Source organism: Ornithodoros turicata, chromosome 7 (genome assembly GCF_037126465.1).
Source record: "Ornithodoros turicata isolate Travis chromosome 7, ASM3712646v1, whole genome shotgun sequence".
Lineage (NCBI taxonomy): Eukaryota > Metazoa > Arthropoda > Arachnida > Ixodida > Argasidae > Ornithodoros > Ornithodoros turicata.
In genome coordinates this window covers 36,163,035-36,180,323 of record NC_088207.1, presented here as the reverse complement: position 1 = coordinate 36,180,323, position 17,289 = coordinate 36,163,035, and the positions used below count along the sequence as shown (strand labels likewise).

General features: G+C 46.0%; 1 protein-coding gene across 3 annotated transcripts in view; it reads left to right on the top strand.

Moving 5' to 3' along the window:
* The window catches only part of LOC135400944 (monocarboxylate transporter 10-like), a 215,977-nt gene extending 204,844 nt beyond the window's left edge, over positions 1–11,133 (top strand). For all 3 annotated transcript variants that reach the window (XM_064632970.1, XM_064632971.1, XM_064632969.1), the window contains exons 2-4: positions 2,105–2,438; positions 8,584–8,869; positions 9,767–11,133. In XM_064632970.1, the coding sequence (XP_064489040.1) occupies positions 2,105–2,438; positions 8,584–8,869; positions 9,767–10,756 (1,610 nt within the window). In that variant the 3' untranslated portion in view covers positions 10,757–11,133. The remainder of the gene's footprint in view (positions 1–2,104; positions 2,439–8,583; positions 8,870–9,766) is intronic.
* Positions 11,134–17,289: the final 6,156 nt, after the last annotated feature.

Below are 17,289 nucleotides of genomic sequence, written 5' to 3'. Positions count from 1 at the left end.
ACCATACGCTGCACGTGTTTATTGCTCAAAAATAAATTTGAGCAATGATTTGAGATAAGATAATCCACAGGGTTCTGATTTCAGACAGGCATGTCGCAACCAGCCTGCATTCCTTTCGACAGCAGAGAAAGTAAATACGTAGCATATCGAACGACAGACATATCTGGAGCAAATACTCGCTATAAGTGGTCATCCGTGAGGATTTCGAACTGCGCCGAAGTCTGCAGGCCAAGAACCTCTTCTCCCTGTGATTGTTATTATTATGAGGTTTCCGGATATAGTTCCACTGAGCCGGCATATTCCCTAAGCGAAAATCGAAGCCTTCCATATGCCCCCTCGCACATGCGATGTTCGCTGACCGAAACTCGGAACGAGAGTCGCGGAGTATAGATAAACCGTTCTGCTCTTTATTCTCTTGGACGCTGTTATCCAGGGGAACGGGGTATAGGCCCATGAAGAATGCATGAATCTCATTCTATTCATTCTATTATCAATGCCCCTATCACGGCGAAGAAATGTTATTCTTCAGTGTCAGGAACGATAGGGTGACACGCGTCGTCGTTCGTGCACAAAAGATATGCACCGACATCCAGTGGGTCAGGTATATACGAGTGGTGTTCAAGTCAAACCGGGACCTTTCATTTTTCGCAAAAGTAAAGTGAACTTACAGGCGAGAAATTAGTTTTATTTTTCAACGTAATCTCCAGCTGTACTAATCCACTTGTCCCAGCGTTTCACGAGGGCTTGGATGCCAGCAGCGTAGAAATCCTTACCGGCGCGTAGCAGCCATGGTCGGACCGCATTCTTGACCTCGTCGTCGCAGCTGAAGTGGCTGCCTCCAAGAAACGCCTTCAGTGGCCCGAAGAGATGGAAATCGCTGGGGGCGAGGTCTGGACTGTAAGGGGGATGTGGCACATTTCCTTTTAGTAAACATCTATTACTTCCTTATATCGCAGCAGTCTCTCGCAGGATTGCCTCCTCATAATGAGTTCATAGGTCAAGCGTCTATATACCGCCACCAGACGGTTGTCTTAAACTCGTTAGGGCAATAATGAGCAAGGCAATGTTTGATCACGTGGGCGTTCGTTTGTAGAAAATTCAGTTTGTGAAGGTGATGTGATAAAGAAAAAAAAATTGAGATTTGAACCTCGACAGAGTCGGACTGGATACCCCAGGGCGCCTACACACGGTGACTACAAACCGGGTTAGAGTGGTGGAGTGCAACATGTAGATCAGAAGGTTCCAACGAGCGAGTGTAAAATGTCAAACAAGAAGTGGAATCACTGGGGGAGGGGGATTTATTGGCAGAAAAAGAAAAAGGGAAAGATAAAAGGGGAAAGGTCAGCCATGCAGCACGTCGGCTCACTGAATCACTCCTGCATCCGGCGGAATCACTGGGGGAGGCACACACTTAGCAAGACATAGAACGTCCATAAGCACCAGAAAATCTGCAGTTAGCCCGCACATGGGTGCAGCTCGAAGCACGAATAATATTACAGATGAGGAACTACCCCTCCCCCACAATAAGCTGCTGGCAGTCTTCCATCGCGGAGCGGAAAACGGGAAGGTGGGTGCGGTGTTGCTAGGAAGCAGAAGACAGAGCTCATGGTGACATCACCAACTCTTAGAGAATCCTAACAACAACAAATAAATCATGACTATGGCCTGGTGTGATTCACCGCTTGAGAACAGTACACTACCCCATTGCACGCGAATCATGAGATGTGAAATATGAAAATGAAGTTATGTGCAAGTACAACTCTTGAACTCCCCTCCACTGGCTGCGCAGCGCTACGTCACACAAAAGGAAGAAAGAAACACATGAAAGAAGGGCACATGAGAGAATCCTAAACTATGACGTTTTTGCGGGTTCTTTCGAAAATTCGTAGGAGCCCGCAATGTTCATTGACGGCATTCATATTTGGCGGCATTATCATGGCTTCGGTTGACTTATATATTTCAAAATAAGATAAATATTTGTAGTCTGTATAGTGACACTTCAATAATGAATCAGTAACCAATAGTGGCGGCAAGCAGAATTATTGTGTCTGACGTGTAATTGCTCGTACCCCGAGTTACACTGAAGTTCATTTCCATGTTGCAGCGTGCCTCGGTGCCATGTCGACGTCGACTGCTCTGTTCCTGTCTCCGGCCGTGATCGGCGCTTGCCGCCGCAAGAGCACACGTCTGGTGGCTGTGCTAGGTGGTCTGGTGGCGGCCCTCGGATGCCTCTTCACGTCATTCGCGTCGCAGTTCCACCAGTTATTCTTCAGCTACGGAGTAGTCCTGGGGTGTGGCGTCGCGATGACGCGCGACACGTCCGTCTTCATGGTGGGACAGTACTTCAAGAAGCGCAGAGAAGCCGTCGAAGTTGTCCTCGCGGCAGGGACAGGCATCGGTGTTGCCGTTGTGCCTGTCTTTGTAGTGGAGTGCATACGGTATGTACGACATCTTTCTTGGCTTGAGGTGTTGCGATGTTCATGATAGATGGAAGGTGCAGTTGCGACGTGTGGTGATTAGTACGCTTTAAGCACCCTATTTCGAATATCGGAGTGGAGCAAAAAAAATATCGCAAATGTCTAAGAAAGAAAGAGTGTATACGAGCGACACTGTCCAAGCATATTGAAGTAGAGGATGCGAAAGAGAAAACGTTATAGCTTTCTGTGGCCACGTAAGCGCGAGTCTTCAACGTCATGCGTCTTTTCGTGCGCTATAACCGTAGGGAATATCCTGGGACACAGCCGCACGATATTCCGTAGCAGAAGACAGGATAAGACCCAGACGGTGTCGTCTGCTAGGTCGGTGTCGTCTGCGAAGTGCGCGCTCCCCATATTTGGGCACCGTGCGAAAGCTCAAAATGACGAACGCGACGGAACTTCTAGCCCTTCTTCTTCCACAAGTATATTCCGTCTGGATGTCGCTCGTTTGATTACACAGAAAAGTGCACCAAGGCAAACAACCAAAACGAATATCATTTTTTAAACCGTATCCAGAAGTGCCGCCTGCAATGCGTGCACTTGTGCAGCATCTGAAGTCATCTAAGCTCATCGATATTATGTGATCCTAGTTCCATTTATACTGTTCGAGTTACACATATGTACGTACCGCGTTAGTCATCGCATTGGTAATTTACCCTTATCACCATATAGTCACATACATATCATACATATCGGTTGTCTTGTTATATTTGTTCAGGCTGATATCTATCAGATTGTTTGTGTGTGTGTGTGTGTGTGTTTCTCTCTCTCTCTCTGTATCTTCATTGGTGTGTTATTTGGCCTTTAGTCCGGATTTCTTTGCCTGGGATTTCGTCCATGGCTTACTGTTCGAGCTGTGTTTTTTTTTTCTCCGTATTTTGTAGGCATTGCATTTTCCCAGTCTACAAATATTGGAGTAGCCATACCCGACCCCGTCGCCCTTTTAATTCAAATTCTAACACTTTAAACCGTGTTTTACTGTTTCTTCCTGAACTCTGTAGTTTACAACGATCGCAATTTCGATCCCCTCTATATCGATTCTTGTGCCACAGCAGTATACTTCCCACTGTAGCAGCAGACCATTAGCGTTGTCTCTCTGCTTCAACGCACAGCTGCGACAATTGCCACTGCAGAAATGTCCCTTTCTTGACATATATTATTCCCTCGAATAGGCGCGCGATTGTATTCTCGTCCATGCGTTAATTCTATACGCCTTGCACAATGCGCTGCACAATTAGACCCGAGCCGTTTGGATGGGAATAAAGCGTTCCGGACTGCCGTGCATGTCTAGGTCCAGGAATGGCGTCGGAAGAGTTTCATTTTGGTTACATGTGCTGTCCTTTCGGCACACGAATGGCGACATCAGTGAGGTTTAGTATGAGAAACTGCTTTGTCTCAAACCGAGAAAACATCGCTGTCTTGTCTATACTTTTCAGGATGTGTGCAAGACGTGCTGCTGTAATGCTAGAACAGATTTCTCTGTTAGAGAAACGGTGTAAGCACGCTATTTATGACATGAAAGCTCTATTGGAACAGAATGCTGTTATGTACAGGGCGTCTTCTTTTTTTTTTTTTCGATACAGATTTTTCATTAAAAAAAAACTCTAAGGGCTATAGACATCCTCTTTTCACTTCTATCATCTGTGGGCCGGCGGACGTTCTTGGCCATCTGTTGCTCAACCGTCGAATGACTAATACCCTAAAAATCGTTAATTAACTTTTTAATTATAAAAGTTATGAAGTTGTCCCAATGAGAACATCTGGTCCCTTCGGTCACCTGATACCGTAGCCGTTTTGAATGAATGAATGAATGAATGAAATTTTACGTACACCAAACGGTGCGGGGTAGCTATGGCAAAAAAGCCGGAAAGGCTTGACGAGGCCATAGCTCCCAGTACATTTTTTTTTTCTTTTTCAGAACAAAAATCCGTTCGATAGATCGTCCGCCAAAAATTCGTGAAGGAACACAATTTTTTTCTTTATTTTGTTCATTGCGCATCTCCAGAGACGCGTCTTCCCTTCACTTCCCAATGTGAGAGGGTGAAAGAGCACAGTGCCGCCTCATCCGTCGAAGCTGGGCTTTAACCTGCGGAAACAAAACAAAAACAAATGTATCGGGTGACGCTATCGGAACTGCCCTTATCTTGGGTTGCATTTTCTGTTTTCTTTTCATCTTTTTTCAGGACGCAAGAGGCGATAGTGTGCTCTTTCACCCTCTCACATTGAGGTGAAGGAAAGACGCGCATCTCCGAAGATGCGCAATGAACAACAAAAAATAGTGTTCCCTCATGAATTTTTTGCGGACGATCTATCGAACGGACTTTTGTTCTGAAAGCGGCTACAATATCAGGTTACCGAAGGGACCAGATGTTCTCATTGGGACAACTTCGTAGTTTTTAGAATTAAAAATTTGATGAACTATTTTTAGGTAATTAGTCATTCGACGGTTGAGCAACAGATGGCCAAGAACCTCCGCCGGCCCAGAGATGATAGAAGTGAAAACAGGATGTCTATATAGGCCTTATAGTTTTTTCATGAAAAATCTGTATCGAAATAAAAAGACATCCTGTATATCTCTGGGTGCCCTGATACTAATGTTACGTCGGTTATCTTGTCTGCTTATGGGAATAAAAATGGGTTACTTCGACAGAAAGCCTTAAAGGGCAGGGACGTGACATTTAACATGGCTCGAAACAACCCTGTTTCATTCGTCAAGCAGTCCATCAGGAGCCGACATGCAAAATATTTTCGCTTTGTGGTGTATTGTCATAAAACGGTGTTTACAAAAACGCCCGGAGAAATCAGCCACGCACGGCCGGCCCGATCTCCTCTCATGACGTCGGCGGCTCCCAGTGTCTTTCGTCTTTCTTTGTTTTTTTATTGTCCCATTCATATCCACAACTTGGACCCGCTTTCGCTGCGCCGGTCTACGTCACGATTCACATGATCACCCTACCAGGGGAATTGCTGACATCACGAAGTGCCCTCCTACCCTCGTTCTCTTACACGCTCTTTCAACGAGTGGAGGGCTTTTGGACGGTGTACAGAACAGAGGCCTCGCGCGCGCTCTGCAATTCACGTCGCTCGTCGTTCTTTCGCAGGAGCTCATTGTATTGGCTGCAGAACACGCTGCAGCCAAATACATATATATATATATGTTTATAAGTCCCAAACGTCGCCACACCAGCATTGGACAGCTGTTTCGGCCTTATTGGGCCTTCATCAGCAATGCGTAGGTGGGCGACGTTTGAGCGAGTGGCGTCGGAAGGTCACGTGGAACGTGATGTTCTCCCGTCAGGGTGAGAAACTCACCTCTGAAAGCCCAGTGCGAAGCCAGTAAAGTATTAAGTGAAAAAAAATAGCATAGGCTCTTTGGCTGCACGTTGAACATATGTTTATAAGTCCCAAACGTCGCCACACCAGCATTGGACAGCTGTTTCGGCCTGTTTCGGCTGTTTCGAAGGCCCAATAAGGCCGAAACAGCTGTCCAATGCTGGTGTGGCGACGTTTGGGACTTATAAACATATGTTCAACGTGCAGCCAAAGAGCCTATGCTATTTTTTTCACTATATATATATATATATATATACAATGAGGGGGAAAAGCCATTAAAGAAACAAGTAAATGACACTAGACGCTTTTGAAATTCAAAATTACAGATTAAGATGGCTTCTATGGCTGCACGCAGAGAAACAGATACTCATGGAACGATGCGACAGCACCAGAGGACACGTGTTTCGCCGTGTTTGCGGCTCGTCAGCTCTGGGTAGCTGCGCATCGTTCGGCATTGGCAATCCAGGGGTCGCTGAGCGAGCGATATACACCTGAGAGGGTGACTGAGCACTCCTCAATGCCACAGTGCAAGCCAGTAAATTATAATGAGGGGAAAAAAGCCATTAAAGAAACAAGTAAATGACACTAGACGTGTTTGAAATTCAAAATTACATATTAAGATGGCTTCTATGGCTGCACGCAGAGAAACTTTCAGGTTGGATCCGCTCTGGGTAGGTGCACATGGCATTGAGGAGTGCTCAGTCACCCTCCCAGGTGTATATCGCTCGCTGAGCGACCCCTGGTTTGCCAATTCCGAACGATGCGCAGCTACCCAGAGCTGACGAGCCGCAAACACGACGAAACACGTGTCCTCTGGTGCTGTCGCATCGTTCCATGAGTATGTATATATATATATATATACTACAAAATGGAGGTTCGAACGACCCGGATGTTGTATATAGATAGGGGAAAAAAGACACCAGAGACTGAAGTAGTAGTGGGGGAAAGTTATTTATTAAGCTGGCATTTAAACTAAGGGTCTGGGGAAGTCTACGTTTCGTCGGAAGCTCCGCTCGTCTTAGTCCCGAAGAAGGCGGAGCTTCCGCCGAAACGTAGACTTCCCCAGACCCTTAGTTTAAATGCCAGCTTAATAAATAACTTTCCCCCACTCCCTACCTCAGTCTCTGGTGTCTTTTTTCCCCTATCTATATATGTATATATAGATACTCTGCGTGCAGCCATAGAAGCCATCTTAATCTGTAATTTTGAATTTCAAACACGTCTAGTGTCATTTACTCCTTTCCTTAATGGCTTTCCCCCCTCATTATATATATATATATATATATATATATACAGGGTGTCCACGCTAAGTGTGAACAGATTTTTTAAAAATATATCAATCACTTTTTCCGAGATGAAATCAATTGCAATATAGCATATGCTGAAGGGCACTCCCTAGGGGGGCATTAACAGACTCCTAAGGCAATGTCTTAATTAACTTTCAATAATTAACTTTTTAATTATAAAAGCTACGAAGTTGCTCCAATGAGAACATCTGATCTCTTCGGTCACCAGATACCAGAACCGTTTTCAGAACAAAAATCCGTTCGGTAGATCGTCCGCAAAAAATTGGTGAAGGAACGCCATTTTTTTCTTTATTTGGTTTATTGCGCATCTTCAAAGAAGCGGCTTTCCTTTACCCCCAGTGTGAGAGAGTGAAAGAGCACAGTGCCGCCTCATGCGTCGAAGATTAGCTTTAACTTGCGGAAACAAAACAAAAACACAAATCTATCGGGTGACTCTATCGCGACTGCCCTTATTTTGGGCTGCATTTTCTGTTTTCTTTTCATCTTTTTCCAGAACGCAAGAGAGGATAGTGTGCTCTTTCATCCTCTCGTATTGGGGGCGAAGGAAAGACGCGTCTCTAGAGATGCGCAATGAATAAAATAAAGAAAAAAATGGCGTTCCTTCACGAATTTTTTGCGGACGATCTATCGAACGGATTTTTGTTCTGAAAACTGCTTTGGTATCTGGTGACCGAAGAGATCAGATGTTCTCATTGGAGCAACTTCGTAGCTTTTATAATTAAAAAGTTAATTAACTTAACTTGTTAACTTGTGCGTTACAATTTTATGATTACTTCTCTATGTTCCGACAAAAAGTATCAATTAATAGAGACACTACACTTCCAACGGAGCTGTTGTTCCCTTGATTGCAAGACTCACACGTAAATACGAGGGATTATCGGAGGAGAAACTCAAACATGGTATTGCTTGCAGACTAGTAATCCACATTCGAAAACACATGAAATGTCACTCTTCTTGGAAACATATCCCTGCTTTGCCTTCTTAAATTCTAAAATGCCTCCTTTGTTCACTCGACTCCCGACGTTTGTAAACTTCGAGGACGGGAACTTTGTGCCTACTTCTCTGAGTTGAACTGCACAGTATGAGATGACCAGATGATAAAGTTAATTCCTTTTTCATGAAACATGTCCATTTGTGGCTATTAAAAACTGAAACAGATGAACATAATTAGGCCGAGACCTTGCCGAATACGCTTGCTTCGCTCGGGAGACCTTCTTTCGTCCGCCATCTTAGAAGTTCGCGGCGCCATCTATAGTTCATTGGAATCGCGAATAGCATAGACAACCAGTGTGGTTGGAGTAACTTAGAACTGTGCGTGTGTGTGTGTGTGTGTGTTACACATGAATGAGCACAGTTCGTGCGGGCAAAAAGCAGGACGCATAGTTTTCCAGCAATGCCAAGAAAAGATTGATTGATTGCGACATATATTGATGATTAATAAGTTCCCAATGCGTTGCTTTGTGCAGGGTAGTAGGATGGCGTCTGGGCCTTCAGGCTTTGACGGGAACCATGTTCATCATGTTCGTGCTCGGCATCTTCTATCGACCAGCTTCGCTGTATCATCCACAACGACGTGCAATTCTGCACCTGAAAAGCATGCAGAAACGTTCCAAAGCGAAAGACAAGAACATCAGTGCCTCTGATAGGACGCCTTTCATCGACTACGGTGTCCTGCGTTCGCGAACCGTGCAGATCCTCATAGCTGGCACAGCCATCACAGCATTCGGTGTCAGCACACCTATGGTACTCCTGGTAAGTGAACCGCATAAGAAATGTACGGCTCGGAGCAACAAATTTGCGTTTCGGTTTCTCGGTGTAGGAAAGAAAGGCTGAAAGACTATCGATCGATGCCCCAGTGCATAAATGTATACGTGCAAGATCAATGAGCCGCGCCAAATGTCTGCGAGAAGTCCATCAACTCGTCATCAAGCTATCATCTATATCAGTCATTCATTAGCTATCCGCTATCATCAACCGAAGAGAAATGCAATGCACACACTGTTCGGAGTTTTATGGAGCAGCGAACATTGGAACATATCGCGGCTAGCAAAATGCTTATCCCACGAAGTGTACTACGAAGGTATTTCCGTTCTAGGCCCACTATGCTCGCTCCTAGGCGACAAAGCCATGAAACAACTAAACAACAACTAAACTCACAGCTCACACTACCATATTCTAACTTTGCGACGGCAGTTTTCTCGTTGCCCATCACCGCTACGATGCAGTCCCACTAGCATATAGGATGCAAGCATTACAGTAGCTTCGCACAGTGGCGATGTAGTAGCCTCCGAAGGGATGCTTTGTAGCAAGACACGCAATATCCCATTCCGTTTATTCTGCTGTTCGGGTCGACATTCCTCAGCTGAATGCCAGCAGCCTGCATCATAGAAGCTTCGGCTTGCAAAGAAGTACGCTGGCATTTTAACAACGCATTAAAGCAAAGTTACTACGCACACGGGACAACTGCTCTCCAAACAGTGCTTGGCAACTGTTCTTCTTTCCATTTGATGTTATGGTGTTATGTTATATGCTATTTTATGCGCTTACTGTCCCTCTTATGCGTGTCCCAGTTGAAACAGCTCTCCTTCAAGCAAATGCGACCCTTCCATACTGCACGAACACTTTAACGATAGGCTTTTATGCTTGCAGATGTACCTGGGTGAGGAAGAAGGCTTGGAGCGACCGTCCTTGCTCCTGCTCCAGGTCTTCCTTGGCTTAGCGTCTGTCGTGGGAAGCTGCGCCTTCGGCATGATCATCATCAAGAACAGTGTCCAGTGCCTCATCGCCAGGCAGTACCTATGTCAGGCAGCTGGCTTTATGATCGGTGCTGCGTTGCTGGCCTTTACAGCGCTCCACCAGTACAACGGTTACCTCCTCTTCGTGTGGATGTACGGCGTCCTCCTTGGTGGCTACCAGTATTCCCTTAAGATGTACACGCTTGAAAAAGTACGCGCTCGAAACTTCGCCAAAGCTTGGGGTTTTGTGCAGTGCTCGCAGGCTGTGCCTGTTCTTGTGGGCGTGCCCCTAGCAGGGTTCCTGAACGAGCGCTTCGGAGGGCGCTCGGGTTTCTACCTCTCCTCGGCGTTCGCTTTTATGGGCAGCCTATTCCTTTTCCTCATTGACCTCCATAAGAAAAAGACGAGAAAGAAAAGAAAACGCAGTACCATGACGGACTGCCGCAGGTGCTCCGACATTCCTCCACTTCCATCGCGACGCTCCTCAGTCCAGGACTCTCTCTGCAACGCACCCGGAGCTCGACTTCAACAACGAAGCTTTACATTCAGCAACTACGCCGATCTCCGTCGCCAGGAACTCACCTGTATTTCCGAAGAAGCCATAATGGATAACTATTTTGAAGATTTTATCGACGATTGCATCACCAGTTGCAACAAGGAAGAGAAATACCTGATGCTTAGCGAGTACGAAAATAACTTGAATAAAACGCAGGAGACCCTAGACAGGCGTCTGAGGAACGTTCGCAGAGCATCCATTCTGCTTCCTTATAAGTATGATCAGTGCCCGAACTGCATGCGACTTCTACCCACCCAGGCGAACGGGGAACTGACCCTGCGCGGCTCGCCGCGACGAATGCAGAGACCCTGCGTTGACGTCATTGAAGAGGTGACGACGTCGCTTTGACCTATAGGGTAGATCGTGTATAACAATCCAACGTAGTCCAATCAACGATGTAGAAATCGCCGATACGTTCATTGTATTCATTCACGTCATTAATCCGTGCACGTGCTTTCATAATGGGACAGCGTATAGCTTGTGATGAAAACTGCGGTATCATATGTCATCGCCTGATGGACTTCCGCGCATGGACAGCAAAGTATGGTTAACGTAACGATAATAAGCCGAAGTCAATGGAACTCATGTGGTGCCCGGTTCCAGGATAATAGCTCATGGACGTATTTATTTTTTACCCACGGTATTTTGGGGAGTAAAGAGGAGAGAAGTGCTTGAATCGTACATGATAAAAAAATGACAATAAAATATTTGACGCTAAGAACGTTCATTAATATTGTGTTTGCGAACTCCGTCTTATATCGTTCTGCAACATGAGAAAAAGACTGCTGAGGTTTCTGTAAGCTTATATAGGAGTGTTTTTCTATAGAAAACTGAAAGTTTACGTGCGCCTGGCTTACAACGCTCGGAGCTATAGTGCTAAGGTCTGCTGCCTCCGCCCCACAACGATAACGACGGGGGCTGGAAGTGGCCGGAGGCACCGTGAACGTGTGATGTGCGTGCACTGACATGTACGCGTATCCTTATTCATTTTAAACGACCTTCATATGCATCCAATCCGCTCACAGAGAACTCCATACCACGTCCAGCCATCCCAAAGACACCTTACCCAGCTACCTTACTGGATCCCATTCTTTAGCCGACCCAGTGGGCCGTCACCATTGCGCTCCTCCGCTTTCTACACGCTTCGAATCTTGTCAACGCCTTGTGATTGTGTGACCGTGTGTGTGATTTTTCAGTTTTAATTTTGTGTTCTTCCTTTTTCTTTCCTTTTCCTTTCCTTTCCTTTTCTTCTTCTCCTTTTCCTTTTCTTTTCTTCCCCCTCTCCCTTTTTTTGGAATAGCAAGCCGATCTTCGTCTGGCTGACCTTTCCTTTCTTTTTTCGTAATAAACATATCCCCCCTCCCCCAAAAGACATCGCGGAACGAAAGTACTGTTGCATGTCGTTGGTGGAGCAGACAAGCAGGCGCGTGCTCGCACGTGCGAATAACTACATTCCTGCCAATTTGTCATTAAATGAGGTACTACCCATCCCATCAACGTCTATTAGGACGTGGCGGACTTACTTCGTCTCCGATTGTGTTTGTGCGTGTATGGCCCTAAAAACAACAGGAGGTCCTACCACAGGTCGTACTACAACAGGACATAGAGTCTTCTAACTACGGTCGTATGGACTCACGGATGACTATCCTGTCATTTGATGTGCGTGCGTGCGTGCGTGCGTGCGTGCGTGCGTGCGTGCGTGCGTGCGTGCGTTGGTTCGTTCGTTCGTTCGTCCGTCCGTCCGTCCGTCCGTCCGTTCGTTCGTTCGTTCGTTCAGCCCAGAACCAAGTTTTACTTTCCTGCATACATGCTACTAAACTTCGGGACATGTATTTTGGTGCTCTACTCAATACTTTTTGCGAGAAATATATATTTAAAATGTTTAAAATACTTTTTTCAGTATTTGCTTCTTAGTACTCAAAATACTTGCCTTCCTCGTCAAGCCGTATCCAGAACACTTCCCCACCGTGTCCAGATTTTCAGCTCACTGTTTTCTTACTTTTTTGAGAGTTTGCGCATCTGTCATTTATCCTCCTGTACAATAGGCTCTCTGCGCTAGTGTTTCGAGGAGCGAGGAGGCGACGACAGCGCCCCAAGGCTCCCAAGCGGCGAGGAGGTGCGAAACGGCATTGAAGGCGAATCCGCTCTCTCCTTCCTTCCGTATGCAGCTACTATTGGTTTTTTCGACTTTTGCAATGACCAGCACGTTTCGGGCCGTACCCCAAATCCGTATGACATCATATTGCTGCGTCTTGGCAGCTCCGAGAACCGAGGGAAGTATGAGGTTTCATCGTTTCCCTGCCCGGCTGTACAAGCGCGGCCGCAAGCAACGTTGGATGCAAGTTATTGGGCGCGACAACGAAGCATGATCTATCCTGCAAGTTCTACTCACGTGATACATGCGTCCTGTTTTACAGTAAATGTGAACGTCTTCATTTCTGCAATCTGCATGTCATTTATTTTACTACGCTGCATCAAAAGCATCGAGGTAAAACATCTGTACACACGTCATCTGCTTGTGCATAATGTTTGCACACACACGACAGCACAAATTTACACCCTACAGCCGAAAGCAGAACACCTACCCATGTGCAAAGATGGTGTACTGTACAGTTTACACCCCACAGTCAAAATAGCAACACCTATCTTGATGTAAAAATGGTGCCCTGGCTGAGACAAAAGTTTGAGAAACGCACGAGCGGCGTCAACCCTCTGCGGAGCGACATCCTGCGAAACAGGGACGTCCACTTGATCAGAGGGGGGCCAGTGACTGTTATGACTTACGATAAGGCTGCTTTCCATGCACATTCGAGGCCAATGTCAGACATCCACTCCTGAGTGAAAGTGCCCATTTCCGGTTTCCATTTCCATTTGACACTGCTCACACGTTTTAGACCGAACCTGTACACACTACTCATTCATTTATGAAATTTGTTTGCCCTGTGTCCTTACAGAGTGTAATTAGCGAACTTCTGGCTTAAAATGGAAATAAATGTGGTATCATTATAGCCGTAAAAGTTCATGCTAAGAACAGAAGAAAAGAAAGAAACAGTACTAAAAAAAAATAAAAAATTGCATTCAGTTTTCAGCACTCCTGTAAGCTGTGCATTGCAGTTTCTCAAATTCATTACAATGTTACAAGACTCCATACAGGGCCGCTTGCGCACACAATGAAAGGAGTGAGTCATACAGCTTACTAATAATGTTACTGCGTGTGGAGCTCAAATAAAAAATGTGAAGCAATAGCATACGAGTAGTGACACATTTTATTGTGACAATGGATCGCCCTTTAACTTGCATATTAATACGTATCAATATGGACATTATTAAAGCAGAAAAAAAGCTTACTCACAGGACTCTTGTCCAATACAGCACATAGAGGTAATGATTGATGTTTGTTTATTTGTAATTAGAAAAAGAACAAGGAGAAAAGGTAATGATTGACTGTACCCATCTTTGCAGTTGAAGCACAGACCACCATCGGCCCATGCATCTAAAGGGTGTAATTTCTTACACCCCACTGCTTTTACACCAGGACTGGCGTAAGTTATCAAACACCAACTTTACGCCACGGGGTGTAAGAAATATTTCAATTTACACCCTTTTAAAGGGTGTAGATTCTTACACCCTACTGACTTTACACCGAATTTGGTGTGAGTTATCAAACTTCAACTTTACACTCAAAAAGGTGTGATATGTTTTAGTGTGCAGCCAGCGCTCAGTCTAGTCATCCCGATTTTCTGCACAAGTGGCGCGCGTGTCAAATTTTCGCCGCGCCCTCTGGTTAGCGCACGGAGCCTATAGGCTGGTCCCACGCTGGCCTTGCTTGTCAACAGCCCGACCCCTTCGTCAGAAAACGGTTCCTATTCATATTTCCAGGTGGATCCACGCGGGATTAGGTACAAGAGAATCCCGGCCTTTATATCCTTGGTCACCAAAGCAATAAACACGCGCCAGTAGTTGAAAGACCCGAGCTGACATACAGGAGGGATTACGAAGTTTTGGGTCAGAACATATCATCAAAGTTTACTTGAGTTCACCGAAGTTCACCAAAAATTTCTTGACGCTCAGCTGAAGCCTAGCGTTCCGCGTTTCGTGGTGAAGACAGTGGCTCCCAGTGCCCCTCCATGGTCTCTATCAAGCCCAGTCACCCTCCTAACTGTTCTTGGCCTGCATGGAAGGAAAAGGGATGCAGCCCCGTGTGTCGCCAAGCAGCTTTACCCTGTGCATGATGACAGGTACACGGCGTCAACGTCTGTTTTCGCTGACGGGTCATCTAGTCGGGATGGCTCGTCCTCTGCAATTGCCATTCCATCTCAGTCAGTCTCCTTTGGTCACCGTCTTTCTCACAGAACATCATCTTCGTGTGCCGAGCTCTATAAGCCATTATCTTTGCTATGCAAAAAAACATCAGTCAGCCCAGCTCAGTCCGTCGTCTTTACAGACTCAAGACCCGCGCTCCGGTGTGTGGCCAACTTGGGGATACGTGGGTCCCTCAGTCCTGTTGTCTTTGACATCCTGCGAGCTTATAAGAAGGCGGCCGTTGCAAGGCACAAGGTTGTCGCATTGCAGTGGATCCCCGGACATGTCGGCATCAGCGGCAATGAAGAAGCAGACAGAGCCGCCTTGAGCGCCCATCAGCACGCAGCCTTTTCCCCGATAATGATGTCTTCGGGCGACCGAAAAGACCTCCTTTCGACACTCACTGGCTCCCAAGATGCAGGCTCAGTGGCAACACGACATAGCTCACTACCCTCGGATGTAGACCCCGCGCTTTCGCTCGTACTTCCTCCGCGACCACCGCGCCCCAGTGGTTTATCCAGAATCCCAACCATGGAGGGATGTTAGAAAAAATTGGGGGGGGGGGGTAATTATTATAGTTACGTCTTTACAGCTTAACATATCATTACTGACATGGGTCTCAAGCTGAACTCGCAAGGGCACCCCCTGTAGGAGGTGCACAGGTGATAAAGTTAGGGGATGTCACTGAACATTTGGGGGGAGTTAGGGGGGTGTAGGGGGGTCTGGATAAATCACTGCCGCGCCCCCTTACTGCACTCTTTCACCGCATGAGGCTCGCATGAGGCTCATGAGCTCGTTGCCTTTACACCTGCCTTCCAACACCGTCTCGGCTCCACCTCGTCTTCCCTCTGCCCCACTTGTGAAGTGCACGGCGACCTCTGCCACGTCATCCTGGCTTGTGGGCAATATCACCACGAGCGTGCATTGATGGAAGTTGCTATGCAACGTATTGACAAGCGGTCGTTCAACCTCGCGAAGAACCTCAGACCGTGGTCGAACGCAGCCCTCCAGATGCAAGGCCTTCGTCTTCTTGCGGAGTACTTGTGCTCCACTGGTCTGGTGACGGCTCTCTGAAAGTGCTCCCCACATCCCCTCATCCGTTCCCAATGCGCAATAGGGCAGTGTACCGCCTCAGGGACTGTGAATCGCCCACCTCATCATCATCCAATGGATGTGTGTGTGTGTGAGAGAGAGAGAGAGAGACCTTGACGCCAAGACCTTGTAAATAAAAGATATGCTTAAATATGGCGGATGAAGTTTATTCCTTTCATTTGTACGGCCACGTTCAGAATACGCGTTTCAGTATGTTAAATACTTCTTAGATTATTTAGTACCGTACTCAAATTACTTCTATTTTTGAGTATTTCGTACTCTATTTTGTATACTCCTTACGCGGAGTATTTAGTATCTGATCTTAAATACTTTTGCGCAGTATTTTGTACATGTCTGCCAGCAGGTCAACTCACCAAAGTTTACTTGAGTTCACCGAAGTTCACCAAAAATTCATTGACACCAAGACCTCGTAAATAAAAGATATGCTTAAATAATGCGGATGAAGTTTATTTCTTTCATTTGTACGGCCACGTTCAGAATACGCGTTTCAGTATGTTAAATACTTTCTAGATTATTTAGTACCGTAGTCAAATAACTTTTAGTTTTGAGTATTTCGTACTCTATTATAACTACTTCTTACGCGGAGTATTTAGTATCTGATTTTAAATACTTTTGCGCAGTATTTTGTACACGTCTGCCATCAGGTCAACTCACCAAAGTTTACTTGAGTTCAGCGAAGTTTACCAAAAATTCCTTGACGCCAAGGCCTTGTAAATAAAAGATATGCTTAAATATGGCGGATGAAGTTTATTCCTTTCATTTGTACGGCCACGTTCAGCACACGCGTTTCTGTACGCGTTTCAGTATCTTAAATACTTTTAGCTTATTTAGCACCTTACTCAAATTACTTTTCGTTTTGAGTATTTCGTTCTCTATTTTAAATATTTCTTACGCGGAGTATTTAGTATCGGATTTTAAATACTTTTGCGCAGTATTTTGTACATGTCTGCCAGCAAGTCAACTCCGTCCACAAATCTAAAGACATCTGTGATTGGCTTTGACAGACACATCACTCTTCCGAGTCACAACCTATAGTGCACCCGCATGCTTACCAACTGTTTCTTGTACACTCATCATGGTGCGAAAACACGCGTCGGAGGCGACGTAGTTAGCCCACATTTACTTGCCCTTAAAGCAGACACGAAAAATAATCGCACTAACAAAATAAATGAATGGGCTTCCATGTCTGCCTGGTCCCCCCCCCCTCCTTGTTCCCCACTCCTTCCCGCTGTCCTCTCTCCATATGTCCACATCTGTACGTCGCTCGTAGCCACAGCTGCTTCGCAGCGCTAACACGAAAAAAAAAAATGCCTGCCTGACGTCATCCACATTGTCGAATGCCCCATTCTCAATGGAATGCCCCATTCTCTGCGTTTGTTGTTGCTGTTGTTGTTGTTTACCTTTTTCTGTACAGGCAGCAGGTGGACGGCTGCGGTTCCAAAAACGGAGTCCAGGGGAAACAGCAT